Source organism: Apteryx mantelli, chromosome 8 (assembly GCF_036417845.1).
Source record: "Apteryx mantelli isolate bAptMan1 chromosome 8, bAptMan1.hap1, whole genome shotgun sequence".
Lineage (NCBI taxonomy): Eukaryota > Metazoa > Chordata > Aves > Apterygiformes > Apterygidae > Apteryx > Apteryx mantelli.
The window spans coordinates 38,788,072-38,801,210 of NC_089985.1; the positions used below are offsets into that span (position 1 = coordinate 38,788,072).

The following is a 13,139-nucleotide window of genomic DNA, read 5'->3' on the forward strand; positions in this document are numbered from 1 at the left end:
CTCCCTCTTTCCACTATTTTAACCTGTCTGTGGAAGGCCACATTAGGAGATCCTGTCTTCAAGCTTCAGAGGAATCTGGGCAAAATTTTGTCTTCTCACTATTTGCCCTGGACCCTCCTGACTGTAGTATTTAAAAACTTGACATCTCTGAGGAAGGGTCTGACAAAGGTCACTTTACCAGTATTGCTGACTTTCAAATGGTAAAGCATTCCTTCAAGGAAAGGAATTGAAGTTCTGGTACTTGAAATTTTTTATCTGAACAATTAAAAGGTAATACTAAAGAATATGGCTTAGTAAATTTATTCTGAATTGGTTGGAGCTAATGGAGGGAGGAGGAGTGAGGGAGGGCTAAGATGACCGAACTGTACTTCTCCATTTCCATCATCTTTTCATTATTAGAATTGAAGATGACCTCACTCACCCTGAGGAATGACTTCATTGTGCAAGAGGTAGATGCTGGTCCTTACCTCTTGCTGCTTTCCTGTTATACTTGAGACTTGGATTTGTTTGCAGAGGGATATTGCAGTCTTTCCTCCAAATCACAAGTTATTCATCTACTCCTTTTTGACTATCTTTTCCATACAGTGTTTTATTTTGTGCATTTCTCTTCATCTCCTTACATTTCCATACTAGACACTTAACTAGAAACTAGAGACTTCAGAACTTATTTGTTCTTTCTACTCTTTCTCTCTATTCTGTTTAGTTTCAAATTAAGAATCTGAACTGTGAAAGTCCTGATAGGTCTTCTGAGATCTTTTATTTGAATTGTATTGATTTAGAATCAGTTTAGCTTGGTGGCAGCTGACTCATTTTACCCTCTGGTGCCTACTGGTTAGCCTGCATGAGGTTAATTGGTAGTGTTGATAGTGTTGATGTGGTTGCAGATAGGTGTTCGTAAGACGCAGGCATCACTGCAAGTGGAATTTGCTTTTAGGAGACAGGCCTTTGCAGTAAGTGATCAATTGAACTGTATAGCCTGTGGGGTGGTCTTGTTAAAATGTGCACATTTGTGGTCCACTTATGAAGAACCTTCTATTTCTGTGCCTGTGTTGACCATGTGTGGTGATAAACAGTCTCCGGTGTTAAATCTGTAATCTAAAGCAAAATGTGCATATGATTTTTTCCAGGAATACTATCACATTTGACTTTGAAATATGGTCATTAAGAACATCAGCTGAAGATGAAATGGGAACAAAGAATCATTATCCTTTCACAAATATGTAGAAATTAGTGGAAAGATAATTCTAATAAGGTCTTCCTGAAGTCAGTAACATCATTTTAAATGTAAACTTCAGTGAAAAGAAAGAAGTCCTGAGTTACATCTCTAGTCTTTCAAAATAATCAATTAAATTAATTCCCCACTCTGTTATTTCCTCAGATTTCTTCATTGTTTAGAATTATCTGGCAAAATATTATTGCAATAGTTCTTCACTTTTGTAGTTGCAAGTACTTTTCTTTTTTAAGGCTTTGCTATGCAGGTTGTGTTATGCTGACTTTGGCTAGAGAAATTGCGCGTTCACTGACTGGATGAGTGTACAGATGTATGTAGATGGGTGTAGATGTATGCTTATGGCCTATGAAGGTGTGGGTGCGTTCTCTTGAACTTGGAAATTATTTTGTTGCAAATGTTTGTCAGCGCAGCTTGACTGTATGGATGTCTATGTCTATGGTGCGGGAAACGAACACTGCAAAAGGGAGAGCATAGCTTAAACAAAGTAATGTAGAAGCAGGAGTGAATATTTGTCCAGCTCTAGAATTAGCTTGCTATGCTTTCTTTTCCCCCCAGAGGTATCAGAAGAAAGAATCATGTTTACTAATTTCTGGCTGGAAGTTTTATTGTGGCCTGTGCCAAAACAAAAGGATATTTGTTATGCTTTCCTCATAGTAATGACATTACAAATCAGCTATTTGTAAAATATACTATTCCCATTAAATCAGAGGCGCTGTAGCATTTTCTAAGTGGGTGGGGACTGCTGGACTAGGAATAGGTATCTCTTTGGTAACTGCCTCCAAATGAGATGCGGTCTTTCTAAACTGTGCTTTTACACCTCATTTTTTAAGATGGAGAATAAGGGCAAAGAAGAGCCTCCTTGTAGCAAAAAATCACTTCACAGAGGGAATGGCAAGCACATTGTCCCTTTGCAATTAATAACTAAAGATTGATAGTTCTTGAATAATTTTCTTTATACTTTTTCTGGCACATTGCCCGATGATCTCTGTATGTTACTGTTCACATCTTCAGTTACAGCTGCCTTTTTTATACATCATTGTTCTTCCTTCTGTCCACCTTTTGGCTTGCAGCTACCAGCCAATGGGATCATTTGCAGAAATGATTAAAACAGCTCTTTTCCTGGCCATGGGAGGGGGAAAAATAGCTGATGTACTGCTGTTAGCTTGGCAGTGACTTCTTTGTTCATGCATGTCTTCTCACTTGCTGTCTTTGCAGCTTTTTGTTTTGTTGAATGTGACTGGTAAGATTTTGCCATTAAAAAAAAAAAATTTCAACCCCCTGCTAAGTGAGAATGGGTCCGAGCTACTGGATTCAGAATTGAACTCTGGATTAGGAATGGCTATGAATTCTTTAAGAACTTTTTGTTACCGTGTGTAGTGCAGATATGTATTTATAGGTTGTACTTTTGGCTGTTGAGTTCAGCTTTCAATTGCAGTTGCTAATCGAGTTGAAATAACCTTTCAAAAACAGGATTATCAGCTGGAAGGTTTGAAACACTTCCACTTCTCCACATATGTCCTACTTGCTCTGTCTTCCAGCCATATCTCTCAACTCAAATAGTGTGGTGGGGTTTACAAGCATGTACACAGATTTTCTTGCCTTGTTAGGGCTCCTGTCAGTTCAGCCTTTATGTCTGGTCTCTCCTTCTGTCATGCACGTAGCCTCGTCTGACTCGGACTCTGACTCTTGCCTGACTTGTGGTGCTACCCGAAGGGTACCTCAGGGAAGCCTGGGATTTGAAAGTACCTGCAGATGTTTGAGAGAGTGTCTTGGAGGTAGAGACAGTGTGTTGCAGCAAGACAGGTTTCTTCACCTTCAGCAGTATCCTTCTCACATGATACTTCCCAGGCTTCTTCCACTCCCCGCCCCTTCCAAAAGGCACAGTTGCAACCTCAGGATGAATTTAACCAACTTGTGTGTGTGCAACTCGTAGCTGCAAAATTTATCAGTTTGTAGCCTTGGCTCTGGCAAGGATAGGATTCAGAGCCTATCCTGGGTACCTCAGCATAGCTCTGGCGCATGGTTTGCTCTCTGATCTGGAGGGTGAGATCCAAGTTCAAGTTCTTGTTTTGTCTGAATCGGAGTAGGGAGTGGGACATCAGTTTCTTACATCCTCATGAGGATGTGAATCACTAGCCTGCAGTTGTTCTCTTTCTTGCTTTGACAGAATGCGTGTTTAATTGCTTTGTGTAATTTAGAAAAAGAGAGACTGATACTCTATATAGCCTGCTATTATGGATTGCCTGGGAGATTGAGATTAAAAATTTGCTTTGAATTGGGCTAAGCAAACTGTTCAGTGGATGAGTGTCTGTCTCTGGTTTTCATATGGCTTGGATTTTGCCCTGATGTGGAATTGGAACGCTCATGCCAGCTTTCTTTTTTACACTAAATGGTAAAACATTCTCCTCCTTTCATGTGTCCCTTCTGGTTTTAATCTAGGTTTCTAACACACCACTTTGGGATGATTTTTGAATTTGTGGGTTTGGGCTGATAAGTGGCCATGAAATTCAGACTGATACCCTGTGCTAAATCAGACGTTTTGCTTCCAGCCCATCTTTAGTTAATCACATGGCCAATAGGGATCTGATTTGAAGGCTGTTTATAATAAGTTTTAAAATCATTTGATTCATATTTAATCTGTATTAGCAATAACAAAAGTCAGGAGGTCTTTGGTGTGTGTATACACATTTTACTTCCAGTGGAAAAAAAGCCTTTAAATGTCTGTAGATCGCTTCGTCTTACAAGAAAATAATAAACTCACTAAGAGTACAAATAAAAGGCTTCCTATATACAAGTTAACTCAGATTAGTTTAACAAACCAGTAAATTATTAGTGTGAAAGTGCCTTTCAGCATTCCTAAGGGGAATGTGCCTCTAGGTGTCTCCAAAAAATCCTGCTGGATGCTGGAGTTCACATGAAATTCTGTGTGTGTTTGTGTGTGTTGTGTGTATTTTTAATCCAATCTAAAAGTGAACAAATATGCATAACCCTACAAAATTGTGCAGTATGACTTCATGATAATCTTTTGACTTGCCAAGAAATAAATGGGCAATGGAGGCTTAATTATACATTTATTTTTACATGCAAGTCCTCCAATTTCATGTCAAAGCTTATAAGCCAGACAGTGAGGAGAACATCTGCTATGGCATTTGTTCAGTGAATAAATGGAGGAGCTCAGTCTTTACTGCAATCTGTATCAGTTCTTCCCATCCCCTACCTTCCCTTTACCCTTCTTGTCGAAGAAGATTGAAGGATATTGCACTTCATAATGCTTAAACACATTGTTCCCAGCATATTCAGGATTGATGTTGATAGGTTTATCTGTCAGGATATCAAAAGTTTGGAGGTGTAATAGTTAAAAATAAATAAAGAAAGAAAGAAAGAAAGGAAGGAAGGGCAGTCCATAAGTACCCCTGGAAAATAGAAGGATTGAATTTACTTCTCTGCAAGTAAGTTTGAAGGGTGAGTCGCAGGATGTGAATACAGCATTGGGAACATTCCCAGATCTCTTCCACAATGCTTTTAATGTGGTTACAGATTCCTGAGTGTGAGTGAAAATAAATTAGAACTAATTTCAGTGAGTGTAGAAAACATGGTGATTTTTAAATTTGTTTGGAAAAAGCGTCAGGGCATACTATGATTTTTTTTTGTCTGTACTAATTAGTGATGACAAAGCATCAAGATGACAAAGAATGAATCACTTGGATGTTCATGAAACAACAGACTTCAGTGTCTCTAACATGTGGCTTTTGGACATTCTTGAAGAAATAGAATCAGGATCTAGGGAGTTTCTTTGATAAACAGATTTGTTTGAAGAGGACAGTTATTCTTAATCCAGTGTCTTTTCTGATAAACACTAAATTAATAGCCGATCTACTTCTGTTGCTTCTTGGAGACTATGAAGTATGGTATCAATACATCATGGTTTATATTATCGAAATATCAGGATGGGTGATCTTTGTGCTAAACTAAGGAGCACCATTGCATTCACATGTAGAGTTAAAGTTGATGTGAGTAGCAACTCACGTATACCTGGGAGGTAAGTTAAAACCAAGTGATTTGTAACAGGCATCTAAACCTTGTGCTTTATATAATAAAAAGTTGCAATATGATCCTTAATTTTTTGAACTCAATAGGAACGCAGCAAGTGCTTTTGAAGAGCTAAACGTGAAGAAGGTCAATTATTTGGATGATCCAAAACTAAACAAAACTCTCTTTTTCCATATTTACCTACTTTCATTTTAGTTTCCAGAATTTATAGATTATATTTCAGTAACTTCCTGGGACTTGCAAGATTTTGGGTTGAAATCATATAGTATCTGAAATAAGTTATAGAATCAAATAGTGTTTCTTAAACTTAAGTATCTTTTATTTTAATTCAACATATGCATTCTTGCTAATGTAGTTAGTTAATTTTAACTCCAGAAAACAGATAGGAACTGCTATAATGCAAATAATGAAATCATCATGATAGTCATTGACACTTCTGTTGACTATTTTGAAACAAAGAGCCTTGAAAAGAAAGGCATAACTGCATAGCTATTAGAACCCTCGCTAAAGTACTGATGTCTTACTGCAGTAATTTTGGCCTCCTGCTAAACTCTGATTGGGTTTTTTTTTTTTTGCAGTTGCTGTTGAGAATGCTCATGATATTACTGAGATTCTCTTAGCGTTTGATACTTTCACTTTTCTAAAATAATCCTCTGCTCCTGGAATCTTGTACGAGAGTCTTGGCCTAAACTTATGGAGAGTAAATGAAAAAGGTAGTATCTGAAAGCTCAAAGACAAAAAGGTCATTAATCATCCTTTTAATTTCTTGTGTTGAGCTGAAGACCCACAAAGCTTCCGATCTCATACACTTCTGAAGTATTTCTCCAGCCCTCTGACTCAGCCTGCTAGATGAGGCTGTTGACCTAGCCTGTGACGTTGCTGAAGTTACACCACCTAGCCAGGCTTCATGCCCCAAAGACCCCAGCTAGAATGCATGTTTCTAGTACAGCCACTCTTACACGATCAAACTTGTCACTGTTTCAGTTAATTAAAACATTGGTGGAGTTTTCTAAAGCAATCTTCTCTTTCTGTAGAGGCCTGATTTGTGAACCTTGTGGTTGGCAGCACTGACTTTTGTTTGGCGTTGATGTACCTTAGTTATTTTAATATACTGTGGCCAGAGGTGGCCATTGAATGGGATTATTGTATTGCAGCATAGTGATTCTCACTCTTTTTGTCACACTGGAACAGATAGTTAGTTACTCATAGGTAAATTTCCTTCCCATTCATCATTGTCTGATCCCCTATGGCAAGTATGGAGGTTGTTTACATGGAAAAGGACTACTAATAAAACGCTTTGGGATCATTAGCTGAATCCAGACCATGTTTTGGAGATGGAAACAAAGGATAGGGCCTGGCCCAGGTGATATGACCCAATAGTGGTCTCTTCCAGTAGACCACTGAGAAGTACTTTCTGGACCACCAGCTCTCTACAGAGTGTAGTGTGGGAAACTCTCTATAAATGATCTGTCTTGGTCAATTTTTTAGGAGTTTGGAAATGTCACAGGGCTATCAGGAGCTTGCAAGTATCATACCCCTAACTGGAGGATTTTCTTATAACTTTATTCAGTTATATTTCCCCCATTGAAGAAATAACTTTGAACCTCTTTTCAAATGGAAATTTAGGCATTCGTACTGCTTTGTGTATTGTTACATATTTCAACCAAATTCTGCAGAAAGATAGAGTTCACAGAGGTAAGCTTTTGTTGGTTGGTGATGGGAATTCCTCTGCAGGCTTTGACAGAAACCATGTGGTTGTAGTGTGGGTTTAATACTTGATCTACTGGTAAATCCATGCAGCTGAGAGTTCCTGGAGGTCCCAACCATAAGGAAAGCTTCACTGAAAGCTTATAGGTTCTTAGATAGGTCAACTGGCCTTACAATAGAAATTTGGATGCTTTGCTTGTTCTGATGTTCACAGAGCTCTTTGTTTTCCGCCTGTACTTAAAATTCAAAAGTATCAAATATAAAATCGATAATTTGAGAAAGTAGTGTGTTCTTCAAGCAAATATTTTTTGAGTAATTTGTCTATTGACTTTGAGACTGCTCTGATATTCAGCAGCTGACTGGGAACTGAGCCCATATTACTAATCTGAAACTTTTGCCTCCATGAATTATTTTTGGGAAACTCGTTTCTTACTGTTGGTCCCTCATAGGGAAAAGACTCAGTTCTTGAGGTAATAAATAACTGCAAAGTGAGTGGAGCAGGGTGGATGATCAGAATACTGGGTTTGGAAAAATTGCCTGTTTTATGTAACTGGCAGGTTTCTTAATTTCTTTAAAAACAGACGTGATCATATCTGGTCTCTAATATCTGTATTTTTAAAAAATTTTTTGTTAGAATTTGCAAGAATCATGCTGGGAGAAGGCAGGCTACTTCTTTGATCTTCCGGATTTCTTATCTTGGAAAGCAACAGGTGTCACTGCGAGGTATGTTAATTATAATGGTATGATTTGTTTTTTTCTTTTTTTCATCTATTTTCTTATGTATGTTCCTGCTTTTAGTTCATTCTGACTGGACGTGCTGTTATGTACATCTGTATGTAATTCAGCCTGTTCCCAAACATCTTGAACCTATCTCCCACTTCCATTGTACATTCCTGAGCACAGTTGTTCCTGTGAGCAATGTAATTCACAGATACAGTATGTTGCTACAACTGTCAGTTAATTGGTCTTGTACTCCATTTTGGAACGTAAGTATGAATGCTCTAGTTACTGTGAAATACTCTACTGACAGTTGGTTGACAAATTTATTGACTTTTTGAAAATCCAGACAAAACACTTTTTGAGGGATCTGGTAAAATCTTGTTAAAAATGGTTACTTCAGTGTAAAACACAGCAGCTGTAATTGCTCCCAAAAAGCATCTCAGAATATTTGCTGCCTAGTTCAATAGTACCCTTTGAGACAACCCCTTTAGAATCTTGATTAAAGTGACTTCAGTATGAGCGAAGTGCATTTGCAGAGTAACAAGTCCATGTACTGGTTGCTGAAGTACAGTATTAGTCATTTAAAAAAGGTCTTATGGCTCAATTCCACATCTAGCTCAGTGCAATTCACAGATATTGCCACTGCAGTTTGTGGAGTTATATCTGTGCAAAATTAGTCTAAAATGAAAATTGGTTCCAGGCTAGTTTTAGTCTCTCCGGAAATGGACAATACCTTCTCAGCAGACACAGTTCTTTTCATTTGAGTGCTCTCTGTCTCCCTATAGTCTCCGTAATTGACAGCTATTGTTAAATATCTTACTTTAAAGAATGGGAGTGTGCTATGTTTGACCAAAAAAAAAGAGAGGGTGGGGAGAGCAAAGAGTATATTTGTGTAAGAACTTACTGGTTGTTAATTGAAAAGTAGTATCTCAAATACTCTCTTCTGGAAGTCGATTCTGCTATATGCTGTACAATTACATGAGAAAGGAGCAGCTCTAACACAAAAGATCTTTCAATCTAAGTGGTCTTATCACCAGACCCAGCTCTAACTTCAAGAGGATAAATCCCAGGCTCCCAGAGGATGTGCCATGCAGGGCATCCATCTTGTGAAAGTACCCAAGAGTTTGATTTGGAACTAGAACGCTTTGATCAGGTGACTACACAGACAAAGGCAACTGCTTTTCTTCCATATTCTCCTTAAGGGTGCTACAGACTGAGCACTCCTCAGCTAGCAATTTAGGGGTTTAGGCATAGTCATGTGTGAGAAAAGTGGCCTCCTGTCCTAAAGAGAGCCTTCTGAGATAGGTTAGGGATCTGGTGGCCCAGAAAATAGGTATGCCTAAATGTCATCTTTATTTGATTACAGATTATAGCAAACTGTCTGTTAATGGTTCTGCTTAATAGGACAGGGAAGCATTTTCACCTGCACTTACATGTGATAGGAGTGTCTTTGTTTTACCTTTCTTACTTGGTTAGGTGCCCTGGTTAGGACTCAGTTCCAAACACAGTCTTAACTTGGTTTTGTGGCCAGATGATGATTCATAAGCGGGATGAAATTTGTGGACAAATCATGAAATCATCTTGTACTAGTGGCTGAAGAAGCTAAAATAGGATACAATCTGTAGGGGACTGGAGTTGAATATTATTTGTATTATTTGCAATTCATTTGGTAAAGGAAGGGAGAGGATTTTGGATAGAATGGTGGTACTTTGGAAGAGAAATTCTCTTCTTACTTGAGCAAAGGAATCTGCAGCACTGATGGGCGGAGTTCCTGCTCTCCTCACAGCCCGCCCTGATCTTTAACATGTTTTGCCCCTCTTGCTTCTAATGGTTGTGGCTGTACTGCGTAAAAGAAATGCTTCTCTCTTGTGTGCTCTGTCTCGCTGTCTCACACAGTCGCTCTCACTGTGTCTCTCTCAACTTCCAGTGTAGCTGTGAGAGCAGATGGAAAAGAGCAACAATTGCCTTCCCTGAGACTTAAAAGTGTAACTGTTATTGTGACTAATCCTTTAGCTGTCTGGGAAATAAGTTATTGTTTTGAGGTATAGAAATTATACTGGTTATGAAGCTATTCAATGTTTGAGGTGAGATTTTCAGCATTCTCTGCAGCTTTTGTATGCAACCAAAATGTGTGGCAGGAGGTTTAAAAGCAAGTTAGGAAGGCATATGTAGGAACTCAGAACATGATACAGGGTTTTTGTCCATGGTCCCTTTGGATGATTCAGTTTAGGGGCAGTGTTACTTGTGGGTGTGCGGGAGGGAACAGAAGTAGGGTGACAGAAGTTAGTGGTGCTGTCAGCTGGTGTCAGGCTGTCATGGCTTGTGCAGGGCTCTGGGACTGTCTGAATTCAGTCAAACTCAGGTGTTGCTTTGGAAGTAAATCTACAAAGAGAAGTCATGGTGGTGATTACAGCTCCTTGGTCCCACCTGGCTTTGGCTCTGGATTCTTGGTTGTAACCTTTTGGAGGTGAGACACAGAATCTCTCTTTTTGTTTTGAAATATGCTGCAGAAGAGTATATATTCCAAATTAGAGCTCACTGAATCACAAGTTTATTTGCTTAGAAATGCCATTTTGATTATTCCAAAACTTTGAGTTTACAGATGAGCATTGTAAGGGTGAGAAGAATGTTGGGGAAGACTTTCTGGGAAAGTCTTTACCTTGTACCTCCTTCTTTGCTATCTTAATGTGTTCCCCAAAATTAAGCTGATTGTTTTGGCTCCAGTGCAATGTATAATAACGTATGAAAGGAGGGGAAAAAAAGAGAAAGGAAAATAATGACAAGAAATCTTTCTTTGGAATCAAGCCTAATTCTTTTTCCTGTCTTCCCATCTCCCCACCACACACCTGTTTGGTTTTTTTTGGACTTTCCCTTTAGTTTGGTGATCAGATCCTCTCAGAACCAAGTAATTTGTCCTGCATGTGTTCATAATGCTATGGAAGTGTGAATTTGTCAAGGCTAAGATTCTCACCACCTTTTCTCCCTTTGAGCACAAAGGAGCCTAATTCACAGGGCAAGGCACAGTGTTAGTCATTGTGAATCAGATACATAAGTTGGCCCTGATATAAGAAAGAATTTTTTTCTTGAATTTGTTTTGATGGTGGGGATTTCACTAAAATGAATGCAATTCCAAAGGCACTTTGTAGGAAATACTTCTACATGCCTTATAGCTGTTACTCTTGCTTCTTTACACTTCTTAAGTGTCTCTTTTAAATCTTTTGTATGTATTTAACATTAAAAACTGTGTATAGTTTTTTTGGCTTCAGTGAGATTACTCAGTGCTCAAAGTTAAGCAGTGTATGTGATCAGGATTTAAAGTATTTGAAAGCAGTTCTTGATGTGTCTTTGTGAGTATGAAATCATTTGTCTTTCACCTTTGAATGATTTCTGCTGGCCTGAACTGCCTTGCTGCTAAGTGAAGATTTTTCCAGTGGATATATAATAAATAATACGTTTCTTACCTGAGAGGTGGAGACTCTGACATATTCTGAGATTTTTACCAGCTCTCTTTGAAATCTCTCTTTCTCTTAATGGACAACTTCCACCCATTAATTGCATAGAATGATTTCCAAATCGTTAATTCCCATTGTTCTTGGAAGGTTGTTACTTGTAATATTCCATATTAAAAATACCCTTTTTTATTGTTATTTCTTCTTTGGGCTGATGAAAGACTTTACAGATTTTTGCTGACAGCTCTTTAGTTAAAAACTTAAAAACTTTGGAACTTTTTTTTTTTTTAAAGACCGCAACAATGAATATTAGTCTTGCCATTTGGATACTCAGTTGACTTATTTCAGAAAAGCTGTTGTGGAGTTGAAGAGAGAGCTGTTTTCCACAGAGATGTTAGCAATGCTGTTCAGAGGCTCAGCACTTTTACTCATGGTGAGTGTGACTCACTGCTCTCTTCCACCCACCATCTATAACCTCTGGTAACTTTTCCTTTATATGGTATTTTGTATGAAGCTATCTTAATATAATCTAAATTTATATCTGGTTTAGTTACAGGTGACTGTATTATGGACAGAGGATTCTTACCAGAGGTGCACCTCTGCTTTGCAATTTTATATTTGTGAAGTCTTGTGAAGGATTACATTGAAGACAAGAATAGGGCTAAGCTGCTAAATCAGATAAAATTCACACCCAGATTTCACCAAAGCTCATGTGTCCTTAGCTCCGGGATTCTGCTTCGGGGCCACTTCTAATTACAAGCAACTCACTCACTGGAAAAACAGTTGGTCTCTACTGGATTTATTTGGTTTAAGATGAACCATAACCAAAGAGATTAAACTTGTGGTGGAGGATTTGGAAACATAGGTAAGAATATCAGGCTGTCTCCAATTGAGGTGGCAAGTATCCACCCTCAGACTATAAGCCACTGGAAGAGAAATAATAGTCCAATACCTATTAAAGAAGTAGTTGGGAAATATTTTATGAGTAAGAATTCAAGAAGAACCAGAATGAATGAGGAAAATAGAAGCTTATAAACCTTTAAATCTTGCATATTTCCTGCAAGAAAGTTCCTCCTAAAGTTAAATAAATAAATAAATAAAAGTGGAGGCTTCATCTTATATATGGATGTTGACCCAAAGGATTTTTCTTGTGAAAATACTTGTACAGTCACTCTTCAACTGCTAGCCTCAGGGGAGGGAACATGGTGTCACAGAGGTGCTTCGTGTACCTACTGCGGATCTCTTGTAAATTATCTCCTCCCAGCATAGATCTCAGGATTGTGAGTTTGTCCAGAGAAAATTTGTAACCTTTTCCCAATTTCACATCATTAGGGCTGGAGGTGGCTCTGTTGTACTGATTGAAATCCAGCTCCTTGACGTTAGTGGGGTTGATGCAGATGTATGCTGGGATAAAGAGAAGCAGAATCTGGCTCATTTTTGAACTGCAGTGATGGAGGTTCTTAATAAAACATTAAAGCTAGGAAGATGCTTTTAAATCCAAGAATTTGGATACAAGTCTGCTATGTCATGTCCTCTGTGTGGTTTAGAGAAGCAAATTAAATCTACATCCTCAAAGGTGTTTAGGCAGCTGAATACTTTTGAGGATTTGATTCTTATCCATTCTTGTGTTTGTTCTTCATCTGTAAAACTGAGATAGTAGTTTTACTACACTGTTAGGAGGTTGCTTACTTTTAAGGTTGTGAAGTACTTAATCACTGTGGTTAGTGGAGTCCTCACGAAATACTGTATCCAGATAGGTTGGAAACTTTGAAAAGAGAGTTTGGAAGAAGAGCTTATGTTTAGAGGTGCTGTAGAAGAAACAAACTGGTATAAGTTAAATGATTATCTGAAGGATGCCTGTGTCTGTTTAAGGGATTGAGTGATCCTGGTTAGTGAGATGTGGTGTGGATCAGCACAGACACCAGATTTTTGGGGCCAGCTGCCCTTCCCTTCCTTCCTAGCCTTGCCATGACTAATGTATA

At 38.4% G+C, this 13,139-nt stretch overlaps 1 protein-coding gene across 3 annotated transcripts in view; it reads left to right on the forward strand.

Annotated features, from left to right (window-relative positions):
- The window catches only part of FGGY (FGGY carbohydrate kinase domain containing), a 312,847-nt gene that overhangs the window by 180,027 nt on the left and 119,681 nt on the right, over positions 1-13,139 (forward strand). For all 3 annotated transcript variants that reach the window (XM_067301318.1, XM_067301319.1, XM_067301320.1), the window contains one exon: positions 7,623-7,711. In XM_067301318.1, coding sequence (XP_067157419.1) covers positions 7,623-7,711 — 89 coding nt within the window. The remainder of the gene's footprint in view (positions 1-7,622; positions 7,712-13,139) is intronic.